General features: G+C 34.4%; 1 protein-coding gene across 4 annotated transcripts in view; it reads left to right on the forward strand.

Annotated features, from left to right (window-relative positions):
- LOC125682528 (protein crumbs-like) overlaps positions 1-19,187 on the forward strand; it is a 55,731-nt gene that overhangs the window by 13,926 nt on the left and 22,618 nt on the right. For 2 of the 4 annotated variants that reach the window (XM_048923163.2, XM_048923165.2), the window contains 13 exons: positions 2,373-2,501; positions 4,664-4,759; positions 6,010-6,123; positions 7,905-8,047; positions 9,323-9,536; positions 10,755-10,932; positions 11,138-11,270; positions 11,905-12,172; positions 13,754-14,092; positions 15,586-15,900; positions 17,140-17,277; positions 18,264-18,459; positions 18,630-18,674. In XM_048923163.2, coding sequence (XP_048779120.2) covers positions 2,373-2,501; positions 4,664-4,759; positions 6,010-6,123; positions 7,905-8,047; positions 9,323-9,536; positions 10,755-10,932; positions 11,138-11,270; positions 11,905-12,172; positions 13,754-14,092; positions 15,586-15,900; positions 17,140-17,277; positions 18,264-18,459; positions 18,630-18,674 — 2,308 coding nt within the window. The remainder of the gene's footprint in view (positions 1-2,372; positions 2,502-4,663; positions 4,760-6,009; positions 6,124-7,904; positions 8,048-9,322; positions 9,537-10,754; positions 10,933-11,137; positions 11,271-11,904; positions 12,173-13,753; positions 14,093-15,585; positions 15,901-17,139; positions 17,278-18,263; positions 18,460-18,629; positions 18,675-19,187) is intronic. The other 2 variants (XM_048923164.2, XM_056155737.1) reach the window with 1 other exon arrangement.

A 19,187-nucleotide genomic window follows, 5' to 3' on the forward strand; every position in this document is an offset into this window, starting at 1 on the left:
GTTATGGAACTTCAATTTTTTTACATTGAAATATTGCAGTTCCCTATATCATGCTTGTCATATTTCTAGTTATTCATTAAGAATGATTATAATTTGTATTTCTAATTTGGTTCTTTTATGGAAAACAATAATTCATCACTATCAGTATAGATTTCATTTTTTGTTATCCCCTTCAAATAACATCAACATCAGGGGGGAGGGGGGGATATATCGATGTCTGTATAAAACTTTAACCTTGCTCTGAACTTTTGAATGCTTCTCATATTTCATATGTCCATTTCTTTTGACTTTAAAGGTTTTGACCTTGTAACCTTGACCTTGGAGTTTGAAATTTGTAAACTTTGATTAAGACTCTAACCTTACTCATAACTTTTGAACAGTACATGATTATGGCTCTTAGACACTAATATTTCATATGTGCATTCCTTATGACAAGACCTAAATGTTTCGGTATCAAAGATTTTGATCTTTGTGACCTTGGAGATTGACCTACTTTTAAGAAAATAATGTAGGTGATATCTCATGAACTTTTTTTAAGTTATGACGTTCATATTTTGTATATAGATTTCCCATGACAAGACCTTTCATTTGATAGTCCATGATCTTAATGACCTAGACCATGGAATTTGACCTTACTTTCAAAACTTTAACCGAAACTGTATAACCTTGCTCATAACTTTTGAATGGTGAATGATTGGGGCTCACATATTTCATGTGCGCATTCCTTGTGACAAAGCCTTTTGTTTGGTGTTTCTTTTACCTTGATTATTGTTTCTTTGTTGTTATTGGGGGCAAGTGTTTCACAGACACATTTGTAAAGATCATATTTAGTCAGACGTAATATTGGAGTGAAATTCACACTGTAGTAAACATATGAATTATATCACATTTGTAAAGATCATATTTTGTCAGACGTAATATTGGAGTGAAATTCACACTGTAGTAAACATATGAATTATATCACATTTGTAAAGATCATATTTTGTCAGACGTAATATTGGAGTGAAATTCACACTGTAGTAAACATATGAATTATATCACATTTGTAAAGATCATATTTTGTCAGACGTAATATTGGAGTGAAATTCACACTAGTAAACATATGAATTATATCACATTTGTAAAGATCATATTTTGTCAGACGTAATATTGGAGTGAAATTCACACTAGTAAACATATGAATTATATCACATTTGTAAAGATCATATTTTGTCAGACGTAATATTGGAGTGAAATTCACACTAGTAAACATATGAATTATATCACATTTGTAAAGATCATATTTTGTCAGACGTAATATTGGAGTGAAATTCACACTAGTAAACATATGAATTATATCACATTTGTAAAGATCATATTTTGTCAGACATAATATTGGAGTGAAATTCACACTGTAGAAAACATATGAATTATATCACATTTGTAAAGATCATATTTTGTCAGACGTAATATTGGAGTGAAATTCACACTAGTAAACATATGAATTATATCACATTTGTAAAGATCATATTTTGTCAGACGTAATATTGGAGTGAAATTCACACTGTAGTAAACATATGAATTATATCACATTTGTAAAGATCATATTTTGTCAGACGTAATATTGGAGTGAAATTCACACTGTAGTAAACATATGAATTATATCACATTTGTAAAGATCATATTTTGTCAGACGTAATATTGGAGTGAAATTCACACTAGTAAACATGCATATGAATTATATCACATTTTTGTCAGACGTAATATTGGAGTGAAATTCACACTGTATAAACATATGAATTATATCACATTTTTGTCAGACGTAATATTGGAGTGAAATTCACACTGTAGTAAACATATGAATTATATCACATTTTTGTCAGGCGTAATATTGGAGTGAAATTCACACTGTAGTAAACATATGAATTATATCACATTTTTGTCAGACGTAATATTGGAGTGAAATTCACACTGTAGTAAACATATGAATTATATCACATTTGTAAAGATCATATTTTGTCAGACGTAATATTGGAGTGAAATTCACACTGTAGTAAACATATGAATTATATCACATGGTTCAGATTGGTTATGCACCATGCACATACTGTAAGTGAATGGAGTGTGCATAGATGGATGTACAAAATGTTGAGGGTTTTTATTACCTTTGGAATATTTGATTGCCTAATTTAAAGATCCATTTTAAAAATGGAATATCTGATTTTGAAGCTTAACTACAATAATATGTTATATGTATTGTAAGTTCTCAGTTTGTAGTAAACATCCAACTCAGTTGAATAATAGTTTGAAATAGGTGTAAGTATCATGATAAGTTTGATGACCCAACCAGTCTAACACAAAGATGTTTTAACAGCCATGTCTGTGTGTTTTAGATGAGGTTACCCAGAGTTTCTGCTACAACTACCCGTGTAAGAACGATGGAACATGTCTCCAGGATTCCAGCGGCTACACCTGCCTATGTCCTCATCTCTATAATGGAACCAACTGTGAAAATGATCTGAGTATGTCATGAAGAAATTTAGTCAACCCCTTCAGATTTTTGCTAGAAAATTTCAGCTCGGCTTTTCTTTCACTGAATGACAGCCATCAATTTGATTTCAGATGATAATGCCAACACCTTATATTCTACAGAAATCAATTTTAGATGTCTAGTTACTTTCTGCATTAGGCTATTTCTGTAGATTGGGGGGGGGGGGGGAGTATAGATACATCCAAGGTGAAGGTCACATAGTGTTACCCTATATTTATGAAAAATTGTGGTTTAGGGGGTACCCGGGGTAGTAAACCAAAAACATTTGATTGAAACCAATTTTCTTTTGTCAGTGACTGTTCCTGAAAGAGAAAGATGGTTTTTATTAAAATCGGTTGCTGACAAGTCATGCAACTATGGTAAAAACAAAATTTTGTTTCCTTCTGAAAAACGGTTGCAATTTGGATATTGCACCCACTTTATGCAATCATTTAGAGTAGATTTATTTGTACTTCCCACTGTGATTAGACCTACAGTGTTCACTGCATATGACATCTTTAGACCTACAGTGAAATGTATTCACCTTACAGTAGATATGTTTAGACATATAGTGTATAGTGTTTGCCCTGTAGAAGAAATATTTGCATATATACAATGTTCACTCTGTATAAATGTTTAGACATACAGCACTCATTTTGTATATACCGGTATATGAATTTAGTGCTTAGACAGAAAGTGTTGAACACTTTGTAATATGTTTAGACACTAAGTGTTCACTCTGTGTGTGAAATGTTTAGACACGGATTGTTTACACTGTGTGTGAAATGTTTAGACACGGATTGTTTACACTGTGTGTGAAATGTTTAGACACGGATTGTTTACACTGTTTGTGAAATGTTTACTTTAGACATGACTCTGTGTGTGAAATGTTTAGACACGGATTGTTTACACTGTTTGTGAAATGTTTAGACACAGATTGTTTACACTGTTTGTGAAATGTTTACTTTAGACATGAAGTGTTCACTCTGTGTGTGAAATGTTTAGACATGAAGTGTTCACTCTGTGTGTGAAATGTTTAGACATGAAGTGTTCACTCTGTGTGTGAAATGTTTAGACATGAAGTGTTCACTCTGTGTGTGAAATGTTTAGACATGAAGTGTTCACTCTGTGTGTGAAATGTTTAGATGCAGAGTGTACACTCTGTGTGTGAAATGTTTAGACATGAAGAGTTCACTCTGTGTGTGAAATGTTTAGATGCAGAGTGTACACTCTGTGTGTGAAATGTTTAGACATGAAGAGTTCACTCTGTGTGTGAAATGTTTAGATGCAGAGTGTACACTCTGTGTGTGAAATGTTTAGACATGAAGAGTTCACTCTGTGTGTGAAATGTTTAGATGCAGAGTGTACACTCTGTGTGTGAAATGTTTAGACATGAAGAGTTCACTCTGTGTGTGAAATGTTTAGATGCAGAGTGTACACTCTGTGTGTGAAATGTTTAGACATGAAGAGTTCACTCTGTGTGTGAAATGTTTAGATGCAGAGTGTACACTCTGTGTGTGAAATGTTTAGACATGAAGTGTTCACTCTGTGTGTGAAATGTTTAAACATGAAGTGTTCACTCTGTGTGTGAAATGTTTAGATGCAGAGTGTACACTCTGTGTGTGAAATGTTTAGACATGAAGTGTTCACTCTGTGTGTGAAATGTTTAGACATGAAGTGTTCACTCTGTGTGTGAAATGTTTAAACATGAAGAGTTCACTCTGTGTGTGAAATGTTTAGACACGGATTGTTCACACTGTGTGTGAAATGTTTAGATGCAGAGTGTACACTCTGTGTGTGAAATGTTTAGACATGAAGAGTTCACTCTGTGTGTGAAATGTTTAAACATGAAGTGTTCACTCTGTGTGTGAAATGTTTAGACACGGATTGTTCACACTGTGTGTGAAATGTTTAAACATGAAGAGTTCACTCTGTGTGTGAAATGTTTAGACATGAATTGTTCAATCTGTGTGTGAAATGTTCAGACACGAATTGTTCAATCTGTTTGTGAAATGTTTAAACATACAGTACTCACTCTGTGTTTGAAAGAGTTGTATGTGAGGTGTTCCTAATGTTGAAATGGATGTATCAGTAAGACTAAGTTTAAATTAAGCATATACATGAATGTTTTACAACTGCTGTGGTATTTTGTAGGTGTGTATGGATGCAGTGTCAGTCCATGTTTTCATGATGGTACCTGTGTGTCTGAAACATCCGGTGGAAGGACCTATAGATGTCTATGTGTATCAGGTATGATAGGGATTAACAATTCCTATAGAAGCCAGCTAATATTATTGACAGTTGTATATGTAGTGCCCTTTTATATTGCGCGAGATTTTTGTTTTGGATGTCCTGTCTTAGATTGTGTGATTTACTGAAACTGATCACATTTAAGGCACATTGTGTTTGGTCTGTCTGTTTTTCTGTCTGGCTACATCTAAAATCGATGGCTGTGATTTTGGAACTTCATCAGCCATGGACTACATGTTTAGTGTGTCTGTTTGTCTCTCTGGCTAGATTTGAATCTGTGGTTGTGACTTTGATTGATTGATTGATTGATTGAATGTATCTTGCTTAACGTCTCACTCGAAAAAATTTCACTCATGGAGATGTCACCAAGACCGGTGAAGGGTTTCAAATTTAGGCCTATGTTCGGCACTTGCGGCCATTGAGCAGGGAGGGGCTTTATCGTGCCCCACCTGCTGTGACACGGGACCTCGGTTTTTGCGGTCTCATCCGAAGGACCGCCCCAATTAGTCGCCTCTTACGACAAGCAAGGGGATTCTGAGGATCTATTCTAACCCAGATCCTCACAGGACTGGTTGTGACTTTGAACTATATAAGCCAGAGACTACATTTTGGTCTCTCTGACTGGCTACATCTAAATTCCTGAATGTGACCTTAAATTATATAGGCCAGAGACTACCTGTGTGGTTTGTCTTTGGTTGTATCAAATTCCTGGCTGCGATTTTGAACCTTATACGCTAGAGACTACATATAGGTCTCTTTGGCTACTTTTAAATTCCTGAATGTGACCTTGAATAATATAAGCCAAAGAATACATGTTTGTCTTTCTCTCTGGATACATATAAATCCCTGGCAGTGACCTTGAACTACATAATATATAAACATTAGGACTCTCCATCTCTTTGGCAACATTTAAATTCTAGGATTTGACCTTGAGCTATGTAAGCCAGAAACTGCATGTTTTTATTCAAGAGGAAGGTTAACATAACAATTTCATGCTACATCTATCAAAGATGAAAGAGACCATTGTTGAAAATTTTATGTTTCTCCAACACTTCTTTGACTGCAAACAATTTGGTTTATCTAGTGATTTTTTTTTTCCTAGGTTTGATTATTTGTTGTTAAGTGATCATGAAAGATTTAAACCGGTAGACAATATACATATATGTTATTTGTTTATATGGGTATTTTCCATTTCAGAAAGACAACAGGACTTTCCTTAATACATGTTTATGCTTTTGTTGATTTTACAGGATACACTGGAACCAACTGTGAAAAAAACATAGATGAATGTGCAGTCAAGCCGTGTGTAAATGGAGAGTGCATTGATGGTGTGAACAGCTTCACCTGTAATTGTACTGGTTCAGGTTGGTTATACTGTAATTGTACTGGTTCAGGTCAGTTGTACTGTAATTGTACTGGTTCAGGTTGGTTATACTGTAATTGTACTGGTTCAGGTCAGTTATACTGTAATTGTACTGGTTCAGGTTGGTTATACTGTAATTGTACTGTTTCATATCAGTGATTCTGTAATTTTACTGGTTCAGGTCAATGATACTGTAATTGTACTGGTTCAGGTCAGTTATGTTGTAATTGTACTGGTTCAGGTCAGTTATTCTGTAATTATACTGTTTCATATCAGTGATTCTGTAATTGTACTGGTTCAGGTCATTGTACTGGTTCAGGTCAGTTATTCTGTAATTGTACTGGTTCAGATTAGTTATTCTGTAATTGTACTGGTTCAGGTTGGTTATACTGTAATTGTACTGGTTCAGGTCAGTTATGTTGTAATTGTACTGGTTCAGGTTGGTTATACTGTATTTGTACTGGTTCAGGTCAGTTATACTGTATTTGTACTGACTCAGATTATATTATACTGTAATTTTACTGGTTCAGGTCAATGATACTGTAATTGTACTGGTTCAGGTCAGTTATACTGTAATTGTACTGGTTCAGGTCAGTTATACTGTAATTGTACTGGTTCAGGTCAATTATACTGTAATTGTAATGGTTAGTGATGGGCAATCGGGGGAAAAAATTTAATCGATGATCGAATTAATCGGATGCACCTTTTCGATTGATTAATCGAAAAATAATCGAATTTTATTCATTAAAAATTTATGGCAGAAATATATTAAATTTGCTTTATTTTTTACCCTAAATATCAAGTTAATTAAAATCATAAGATTGATCGATTGTATCTTGTTTAACGTCTCTCTCGAGAATTTTTCTAAAATCATTTGAAATTTGAAGTTAATAATCCCATACTTTCGATTTTGTTTTCCCGGAATAGGGATAGATCTGTCGACCGTTGTTGTTGGTGACGTCTCCATATAAGTGAAAGATTCTCAAAAGGGACGTTCAAACAATATTCAATCTTATTGGATGATTCAGCTTCGTCAGCTATTTTTAATTTTAGTGAAGTCGCGGCAGGAATATTCGTATTATAAAAAAAATACCGACGTCGGCGATTTTCAATTTTGAAAATGACAATCGATTATTCACATCGTTTCAGTTATAGAGACCGACAATCGAAAGTCGGCGACAATCGGTACATCACTAGTACTGGTTCAGGTCAGTTATACTTTAATTATACTGGTTCAGGTCATTGTACTGGTTCAGGTCAGTCAGCCTGTAATTGTACTGGTTCAGGTCAGTTATACTTTAATTGTACTGGTTCAGGTCAGTTATTCTGTAATTATACTGTTTCATATCAGTGATTCTGTAATTGTACTGGTTCAGGTCATTGTACTGGTTCAGGTCAGTTATTCTGTAATTGTACTGGTTCAGATTAGTTATTCTGTAATTGTACTGGTTCAGGTTGGTTATACTGTAATTTTACTGGTTCAGGTCAGTTATGTTGTAATTGTACTGGTTCAGGTCAGTTGTACTGTAATCGTACTGGTTCAGGTCAGTTATGTTGTAATTGTACTGGTTAATGTACTGGTTCAGGTCAGTCAGACTAACTGTACTGGTTCAGGTCGGTTATACATTAGCACTGAAACATTTCATGAGAAAAAACAAGGTAAATCAAAAGATTGACATTATGTATTGATCATTGATAAGAACCACTGAGTTAAGCATATATGCATGCAGTTTAGGAAGAGTAAAGATGAAACTGTAATAGATATTTAACATCTTTTTCTAGGCTATACTGGATCAACCTGTAATGAAGATATTGATGAATGTCAACTGACACCAGATTTGTGTGGAAGTGGCACCTGTCTTAATGCCCCAGGATTGTTTAGCTGTTCTTGTCCAGCTGGTTTTGAGGGCGAGAAATGCTTAACTGTAAGTCACCTCAATAGATTGACATGTTTGAAAGTTTTACCAACTTCCTTTTTATGTCCCTTGATGTGTAGCGGAACTGTCTGTCTCTGTTTCCAGACCTTTGTTGCAAAGACAGATGCAAAAGCAAGTGTAGCTTGTGAAGCATTTGATGCAACCATTAATTAGTCCTATAGATTTACTGATTTACTACTAAAATGAGCACACTTTTGACAAGGCTTAACACCAGACATATACTCCACTAATACTTAGTGCACACATATAAGTGTATGATTTGTAGATGGTTGGGACTGGTAAAACAACAGCAAATGTATGATCCACCAATACAAATACACACATACAATGTATAATTTAATTGGTGGTGGTGGGGACTAGTCAATAACCATACAAGGTATGATTATTATAAGGTGATGGGAACTCGGGCAATACACTTGCATCTGTACAATGTGACTAAGGTAGTAGACAGAAAGTGTATGTTTTGTATAATGTGACTAAGGTAGTAGACAGAAAGTGTATGCTTTGTATAATGTGACTAAGGTAGTAGACAGAAAGTGTATGCTTTGTATAATGTGACTAAGGTAGTAGACAGAAAGTGTATGCTTTGTATAATGTGACTAAGGTAGTAGACAGAAAGTGTATGCTTTGTATAATGTGACTGAGGTAGTAGACAGAAAGTGTATGCTTTGTATAATGTGACTGAGGTAGTAGACAGAAAGTGTATGCTTTGTATAATGTGACTAAGGTAGTAGACAGAAAGTGTATGCTTTGTATAATGTGACTAAGGTAGTAGACAGAAAGTGTATGCTTTGTATAATGTGACTAAGGTAGTAGACAGAACGTGTATGCTTTGTATGAACCAGTATGATGGAAATGGACAATATTTAGTCCAGCTGAAGTTTTACTAGCAAGACTTCAAATTGCATTAACTTAATAATATCACAAAAGAGTTAAAGAAGATAGAATCCTGGAAATGATTTTCTCTGAGTTTCTGTATTTCCAAAGTACATGTTTTCATGTTGGTTTTTAAGTGGTATTTTAAACAGTTTGTACTGTCTCTAAGTGGGAGACATATTCAATGATGTTAACAAATATTGCACCTTATTAATGTATTAATTAGCACATTGTATCTGAGTGAAGTGAATTTAGCATGGTTTGTTTTTGAATTGTTTAATGTCATTCAATATATGAAGGGGTCGTTTATGACCAAAAATCATTTCATGATGTAGGTGTACATCTCAATCAGATTAAGCAAGATTGAGGAAATTGAAACTTTTTCAGAACACTGACGACTGTGCCTCTGCTCCGTGTCAGCATGGTGGGACCTGCCAGGATAAAGTGGGGGACTTCTACTGCCAGTGTGTGGATGGGTATCAAGGCAAGCAGTGTGAGAAAATCATTGACAATTGTTTGGGGGTCAACTGTTCTGGGGCTTTCCAGATCTGTCAAAACGGCATCAACACCTATTCATGCATCTGCAAACCAGGCTATACAGGTAAGATATTATATACATCCATTCATGGATAGAATTTGTTTGGTGTCTGTCATATTTCAAATGCAACCAAGGAATTATGTTTGCTTATCCATAAATTTATTTTATTTTATGCTTATTGTGCTATAACACAATAATTGAATGTGTACAGTAGTTATTTGTGCTGCAGTAGATATTCTTTTAATAATAATCGTATAATGCTTAATATATTTACATTTTCTCAATGAAAGTTTGATTTGCTGCTTAATCTGTACATATATTATGTGAAATTGACATAACATCAGCTGACTAAGCCTGCTGGATACTGGCTTTTACCACTTTAATGATAGACTCTCTGTTCAGTGTTGAGAGTTCCCATTTTCTCTGGCTAGGGGGACAAGGACAATTAACTGGAAAAATGCAGTGGGTATTAAATGTACTGAGAGGTGTTTGGCTTCTGTCCCCAGAAAGAATTTTATCCTGAGAAGATTTAAAAATTCATTAAATCATTGTTTTCCTAGTTGTTAACAAAAACTGCATGTACTAAATGATTTATGTTGCTGACCCTGTATTTTCAGTTTGAGTTGAAAAAGTATGAAAGATCAAGTTACCAGTATGATTTTTGGAGGGAGGGTGTAGATTTGTCATTATGAAATTCTTTTCTTGGTCATAACTGGAAAGCAAGGACCGCATGCTAATATCAGAGAATTTGTCGTGACTTGCAATCAAGGTCATTGTTAAAGTCGTATGGTTACAGGACCATTACCAATTTGAATTGTTTTGACAGACCATACCCTTGTAATGCAGGGAATTTTAAAAATTTGTACATACACAAAAGGCTACTAATAACCAGATTGTATTTCATTATCCTCAACCAGGGTCATTTAGGAACTATGAACATTATTGGGTTTAGTACAGTCAAACACAGTTTCAGCAAACATGCTTATAATGAATTCATGCTTACAGCGAAGTGATTTTTATCAACTGTAGTTCTAAAGCATATCATAAACTTATTGAATATAACAAATTACGTTTATAAATAAATCAAAATTGTTTATCCTCAGCACTTAGCGATAAGGGTGTTGTATTGTAATATGATGTATATTTGTTTCATGGGTCAAATTTTTTATGCAATTTATAAACAATAGACAGATTGTGATTTGAGACAGAGGATGTATATAATTCTCTGGCCTGACTGTCTGGCTTGTGTGTCAATGTGTAATGGATAATTTGCTTTTGTAGAAAACTCTGGTACTTGTGTGGACATTAATGAATGTGATGCTTCTCCGTGTCGCAATGGCTCCACTTGCCTGAACTTGGAGAATAGATACCGCTGTCTGTGTGCTGTTGGCTACTCAGGATCAGAGTGTGAAGTGAACATTAATGACTGTTCTCCGCCACCATGTCAGAATGGAGCCTCGTAAGTAATTACTTGTTCATATTGTCAACAGTTCTATATGTCACACATTGACACTATGTAAATTTGAAAAGTTGGATGTATCAATTGAAATTAGCCATTATATTGTCATACTAAAAATCAGTATTTTCCCAAGTAGAATAAATGGGAATTTTGTTAACATGGATAGTCTTCAGAAATGTTTTATATGACTTAAATCTATTAAAAGGTGCGAGGACAAAGTGAATGATTATGTGTGTGACTGTCTACCAGGATTTACAGACAAAAACTGCTCAACAAACATCGACGAATGCATAACAAACAATCAGCCCTGTCAACATGGAGCCACCTGTACTGATCTGGTTAATATTTCATATCATTATTTCTTTTTCTTATCTTTATTTTATGATATTCACGATGAAAAAAGATCATAGTACAGGAAGGTGCCAACTTATGTCTTTCAATATTTTTTTTTGTAATTTGTTATATACAGTTGTACTTCGGTATCTGGAACACCGATATCTCGAATATCATGAATATGTTGAACACTGATATCTCGAATATCATGAATATGTTGAACACTGATATCTCGAATATCATGAATATGTTGAACACTGATATCTCGAATATCATGAATATGTTGAACACTGATATCTCGAATATCATGAATATGTTGAAGTAAAGAAGTCCCAACCACTTATTCTTTAAATATTTTACCCTTGAATCTTCTTATATCCCTAAGATTTTATCCATCCCATCGAGTTTGATTTATTGAGGTTTAACTGTATATGTGGTATGCAATATGTTAAATGAAAAAATACAATGCATATTGTATAAATTAAATCAGATATGTGCACTTCTTTAATGTGGTTACCATTTTAAAGCATGACTAGTTTTCTTCCAATATGTAACTTGGTACAGTAGTAGACTATATTGAAAAGTCATATTACATTGATAATTAGCACTATTCAGTGAGTAGAGTTTTTTCTTTTTCAGATTAATGACTATAAATGTCAGTGTGTCGCAGGCTGGACAGGCAAAAATTGTGAGGCAGATTACAATGAGTGTAGCTCCATGCCATGTGGCAATGGTGGGATTTGCACTGATCGTTTGAATGGCTACAACTGCACGTGTACGGCTGGCTGGACAGGAAGTCAGTGTAAAATTGATATCAATGAATGTGAAGCTGAGCCATGCCAACATGGAGGGACATGTAACAACCTTCAGAATGCTTACAACTGTACTTGTGCCTCTGGATTCACTGGTATGTCACTGCCTGGGAAGATACATGCTGTTCTATTTTAGATCATACATACTGTAAAGAGAATCAGCTTTTGAAGAAATATATGTTCTTAATTGCTAGTGTATGTAATTGTTAATGTGTAGTGTGTAAAAAAAAAAAAAAAAAAGATTTGCCGAAAGATTTAGATTGTGGGTTTTATTTTATTTCATTCTATTTTTTATTTTTATTATCAAAGATCTGAGGGGATATTGTTTTAGTCCTGTCTGTCTCTCCTTCAGTCTATCTATCTGAGACTCTTATCTCCTGAACTATTTAATTCTAAAGGGTTTAAATATATAGATTCCTTATGGCAAGACCTTTCATCTAATACCATGATATTTGACCTTGACCTTGGAGTTTGAAATTTCAAAACTTTAACCAAAATTTTAACCGTAAACATAACTTTTTAATGGTGAGTGATACAGCTGTCATATTTTATTTGTCCATTCCTTGTAGCATGACCTTTCTTTTTTGGTACCATATATTTTGACCTTGTGGTCTTGACCTTTGAGTGTGACTTACTTATAAGAAAAGTTAACCTAGGAAATATCGCCTGAAGTAGGATAAGCCTTTCATTTGTTTCTTTGTTGCCACTAGGAGCATAGTATCTTGTTTTTGTCTCATTTTGTGTCTTTTTCCAAATTTTCATTTTTTTGACATGACCATAATTATTTCCCACAAATAGCTTGTGTTCAAATCTAAATTTTTATTTTTATTTGGCAGACTGAAGTTTGAGGCTTTACTTATCTTTTACTGAATACATGTATATGTTTTTATATCTGTGAACAGTTGAAGATTTTCTTTTTGATCATTGGACCATGTTCTCTGTAGCTGAATGCCTTTTTATGTGGAAATAAGGGGGTTGGGGGATTAGTGCTTTTGTTTTAAGACAAGGTCACACAACTATCCCCTTAAAAGGATTGATCCTAGAGTAGATTATTTAACTCACTTTTAGTCTATTCTTTAATGAAGCCAGAGAGCCTGAGAAATAAAACTGACACAAAGCTTCCTTATGAGGTGTAGTTGCAAGTTGTTTAATTGATGGTTCATTGGTTATAGTGGGGTTCAAATAGGGTTACAAAACTTTACATAATACTATAGAAACAGGAATACCATAAATCTGAAAATTTTTGCATTAATTCATTTTTTCGAAATTGGGTCAAATTGGTTTTGATTAATTTTTGTGTACTTAATTAAATTTTAGTTTTGTTACTAAAAGGGAAACATAGAAGAATTTATTTTCATAAAATAATTTTTTTGTAAATTTCATAGACCCACAAAATCTGCAGTAAAAATAACGAGATTTACAGTATTCATTAAGAATTAAGTTTTGTTTTCAAATACAAGACTGCAAGAGGTCAAATTTGATATATCCCCAAGAACATGTACTAAAACATGTACAATTACAACAACATGTACAACAACATTGTGTAGATTTGAAGTATGTTGTGTTGTACTTTTATGTTTGATTATGTTTACATTCCATTTTTGAGTGTTCTCAGACTTAATTCCTCAATCCTATTACTACCATAAAAATTGTATTCACTTTATTATTTGTTATAGGATTTAACTGCGAGACTAATATCAATGAATGCGTACCAAACCCATGTGGGAACGGGGGCACCTGCCATGATGGAATAAATGGGTATAACTGCACGTGCACTTCTCCCTACATGGGTAAGAACTGCTCGCAGCCCTATGATGCTTGCTCCTTCAAGCCTTGTCAGAATGGTGCCACATGTAGCTCAGTGCTGGGTTCGCATGACTATAACTGCAGTTGCAAGACAGGCTTCACAGATGTTAACTGTTCCACGAATATTGATGATTGTGTTTCTGCACCCTGCCAGCTACCATTGGTGTGCTATGATAGAATTAATGGCTACAATTGTTCCTGTCCAAAAGGTTTGTACATTCATACTGACTGTAATTTCTCATCTGTTTTCACTGGCTGCAGAGCTGTAGCTCTGTGGGAAATACCAAACATGAAATACGTGGCTGCTGCCTTGTTATATAAGTGATGTTTGGTATGTACTTGATTTATTTCATCTAAAATATGGGACAATCTGAGCTGATGCACTATTTGACTGAATCATGATATAGTGTGTCTTACTTGTATGTTAAAAGACAAATTGAGATCACAACCATAAAGTATCTCTCTTGCTTTACCACTATAGGTGCTAAAATATGAACCCTGCAAAAATAAGTACATAATTATACGGTATGACTGAAAGAAAGAAAACATAGGCCAGCTTTACTGAGCCATGTTTTAGGCATCATTCACAGTAAACTAGTGGTTAGGGTGTTTACTACAAAACCAGGAGGTCCCAGTCTATTTCTGATCCCATCACCCTGTTAAATCTAACATTTCAATACAGGAGATCCCAGTCTATTCCTGATCCTATCACCCTGTCAAATCTAACACTACAATCCAGGAGATCCCAGTCTGTTCCTGATCCCTGCTCCCTGTCAAATCTAACACTATTCACACAGATAGCAATTGTTCTTTGGCCAAGCACCCAGCATTAGAAGTAAAAGTCACAGGTCTTTCAGATACATGTATGACCTTAAAACTCTCACTGCTATGGCCTTGTGTGCTATGTGTAGTTCAGTATTTATTACACTTCACCTTTAACTGATGATGTCAGTATTTATTATACTTCACCTTTAACTGATGATGTCAGTGTTTGTCACACTTCACCTATAACTGATGATGTCAGTGTTTGTCACACTTCACCTATAACTGATGATGTCAGTGTTTGTCACACTTCACCTATAACTGATGATGTCAGTATTTGTCACACTTCACCTATAACTGATGATGTCAGTATTTGTCACACTTCACCTATAACTGATGATGTCAGTATTTGTCACACTTCACCTATAACTGGTGATGTCAGTATTTGTCACACTTCACCTATAACTGATGATGTCTCTGTATGATTGAAAAATCCTCAATCAGATGTAAAACAACAAACATAAATATTGTTATGATTAATGTAGATGAGTCTCATACATCCCAGAGTTATATGATTTGATGTTGCAATTATTAAGAACATCAGAATCACTATCTGTTTCTATCATGATCCACCATTGCTTAATGCACTCGTTGTTGCATGATAAATAGATACTTTGTATGGAAAATTCTTACTGTTATGATTACTGCATGTACTACATACTACACAAATACTATTTTGCTTTTTCCATGAGTAAGATATGCTTGAATATGGCGTGATAAATGTTTTTGTACATGGAGTCACTTATTCCCGGAATAGGATGCAGGGCGAACTTGTATTTATGCATAGATTTTTATCTTATTTTTCTTATTCAGAAACTATCCTGAAATTGACTTTGTTTTATTTGTAAATTAAACTCCTCCATTTCTTGGTCTTGTTTAGGAATGGAGGGAAGTGACTGCAGCCAGGATATAGACGAATGTCGTTCCTCTCCATGTGTGAATGGAGGTACCTGTCACAACGAGCTTGGACGCTACAGGTGTGAGTGTACACAGGTGCTGGTCAACTTGACCAAGTATGTCCATCACCAGACTCTAGAGTTTATCTCTGGTTTCAAGGGTGTGAACTGTGAGATGGACATTAATGAGTGTGATTACACTTCACCATCAATTTGTCTTCACAACGGCTCTTGTACCAACACGCACGGAGACTACAATTGTTTGTGTGGACCTGTGTATAATGGTGTCTATGCCACAGGTCAGTTTTTATATTTTTGCATACAAAATAACTTGTCTAATTCAGATGTTGTGAAATCCTAACTGTTGTGTAAATTTTACACATAGTTTGGTGCTAAATCATGAGTTCTATTTTTAAAATCCTACATTTTGAATTGACCAATTTAGGCTCGAATGAGCTTTTATTCTAGCAAGTGTGTGACGTGAACTTTTCACATTTTCATCTTCTCAAAACATCTAGTGGAAATTTTTTTAAAAACTTGATGCAAAGCATTCTTGGGTATGAAGGATACAAGTTTGTTCAAATGCTTCTAAGGGGAGATAATTAAGAAATTGGATGGGATATTTACAAAATCTTCTCAAGAAGCAAGCTGAACCAGAAAAACTGAAATTTTCAGGAAAACTTCATTATATTATGAAGATTCAAGCTTAATCAAAAACGAGCCCTTAGGACAGAGCAGGGTCACATTAGGAATTCAAGATTTTTGCATAAAAATATACTGGGGAATAAATTCTTTTCAAAAGTACCATGTGTGCAATGTCTCAAATCAATATGGAAGTATCCCCATGTAAAATAGATTTAAATGTGTTCGTGCCATGAACTCTTGGTTTTAGGCCAAGATGGCCGAGCCACACTGTAAACCTACTTTTCTTCACGTGTGAGAATTTAATTTCTGTGAGGTTCGTAAGAATCTCATTATCACAAAAATCGCAAGCAGGTCCTTTAATGTTTCTCGTATGTTTATGATAATCTCAGTCGTGAAAATTAGTTGCTGCAAACCAATTCATGATCACTAGTAAATCGCGAAATAAGGTCATCGCAATAAAAGTTGGTTAACAGTAATTAGTAGTGTTTTACTTAAGAAATTGCATATGATCACATGAACAAAGTGGCCCATCGGCCTCTTGTCTTTGGTATAAAGCATTTCTGGAGAAGACAAGTTTGCTATGTTAATTATACAACTGTTTTAATTACAATGACCTAAGTACTCATCTTTGAGTAAAGTATTTATTTTTATTTGAGGTCCAAAAGTCAAGGTCACTATGGGACATAAGAAAAAGCTTTTAAACACTCATCATGCATTGAGGGGATATGCCCCGCATTGTGGAACTCTTGTTTTGTGAATATTTAGTGTTTTGTACTATGTCTGATCAGAGATGCTCAACAACCACCATTGATACTGTGACCATGAATTTTGTGTATGTGTCACCCCCTATTTACAATCATAATGTATGTACAGCAGCTGTTTGTATTTCTTAGGGAACAATTGCGAGCTTTCCACGTCCTACTGTGAGTCAGCTGAAGAGGTTAAGGGAGACCCTCCTGCATGTCACAATGGGGGCACATGTCTACCAGATGCTGAAAGTTTTACCTGCAGTTGTGCAGCTGGATTCACAGGTATTGCAAAAAGCCTGACATTTCTCTTATGGTTACTTTGAGATTATTTCCTGGCATCATGCCTTAGATCGTGTACGCTGCATCAGTCATATCTTGCTAGTCATGTGAAATGATATTGTTCTTTAAATGTGTGTCCAATATTTAGCGGAAATTGATTTTTCAAAAAGTTAGCATAGATTTGATTTAGAGCTTTCTGAATGGGTAAATGTGCTACATAGAAATATGTATACTCACTACATTTAGCAATGTATACTTAAAGCAGTAGCTGCTTTCCGTGAACGGTGCTATAAAGAGAATACACAGCCAAATGCATTATGTTAACAGTAAATCATTGCTTGTATTTGAATTTTTGCTGAAATCTGATTGAGATTGTTTCCTTTCACAAGTTTGTTATTCTCATGTAGTGTGACCAGCAGTGACCACTGACCATGTTTAATGTTTTAAATGTGACGATGTTTAATGTTTTAAATGTGACGATGTTTAATGTTTTAAATGTGACGATGTTTAATGTTTTAAATGTGACGATGTTTAATGTTTTAAATGTGACACTGTTTAATGTTTTAAATGTGACGATGTTTAATGTTTTAGATGTGACACTGTTTAATGTTTTAATTTAAATATGACGATGTTTAATGTTTTAAATGTGACGATGTTTAATGTTTTAAATGTGACACTGTTTAATGTTTTAAATGTGACACTGTTTAATGTTTTAAATGTGACACTGTTTAATGTTTTAATTTAAAATGTGACGATGTTTAATGTTTTAAATGTGACGATGTTTAATGTTTTAAATGTGACACTGTTTAATGTTTTAAATGTGACACTGTTTAATGTTTTAAATGTGACGATGTTTAATGTTTTAGATGTGACACTGTTTAATGTTTTAAATGTGACAATGTTTTAAATGTGACGATGTTTAATGTTTTAAATGTGACGATGTTTAATGTTTTAAATGTGAATGATAACAGGTAGATTTCAATCTTTAGATCCCAGATGTAAAACAAATATAGATGAATGTGAGTCATCACCTTGCCTGTATAATGGTACCTGTGTGGATGGTATTGCTCGCTATGAATGTGTGTGCATCCCGGGAATTACTGGTCCAAACTGTGAAACTGACATCAATGAATGTGAATCCGATCCTTGTAAAAACGGTGGCAGCTGCATCGACCATATCAATGGGTATGTATGAATGTCGAGGAACATTGAGAAACCATCCTATTTTTGCTAACAGAAAACCATCTTTTAATTACAGTGAACAAACGAGTATTTAAGACAGAAACGTTTTTTGGACTGTCATAATTCATGTTTCTGTTGCTTTGTATAGCACATGGTATTTTTATTTGTGACAGACTCGATGGTTTTGACCTTAGCACTTTGCCTCCTGGTTCTATTGGGTACGATAAGTTTGATGCTTGAGTTTCTCTATTTAGTTTTAGCATGTGAACCTACTTTTTGTTATGTTGTATATTTTCAGATGTTGTATATTTCATTGTATTTGTTATTATTTGGGAAGAAAGGTTGTTAACCCATTTGGGAACCCAGTTATTGAAAATTTGATTATTTTGAGTTATTGGAATTCCTGTTAATTGTTCCTATATTGTTTGCGTATTACACAGATTTGTCCAGAACCTTGAATGTGCACACTTCTTTTCAAGCCGTGAATTTGTCATTCCCTATTAACAAAGCAATGTAGCATTCCATACTCAGTGAATGTGAATACTTCCATTTTCTGTATTGAAATGGTTTTTTGCATGTTTTGTTTTGTGATTGTTTGGGTGTTATGGGAATGACCTTATTGAGCAGAACTAAATATTTTATGCAGACTCCCACAGTGCATGACCTTTCTTTCATCAGATTTTTTTTTTTATCACTTTTTGCAAATTTTATAATCAATTCGTCTGAGCAAT

Source organism: Ostrea edulis, chromosome 2, assembly GCF_947568905.1.
Source record: "Ostrea edulis chromosome 2, xbOstEdul1.1, whole genome shotgun sequence".
Taxonomy (NCBI): domain Eukaryota; kingdom Metazoa; phylum Mollusca; class Bivalvia; order Ostreida; family Ostreidae; genus Ostrea; species Ostrea edulis.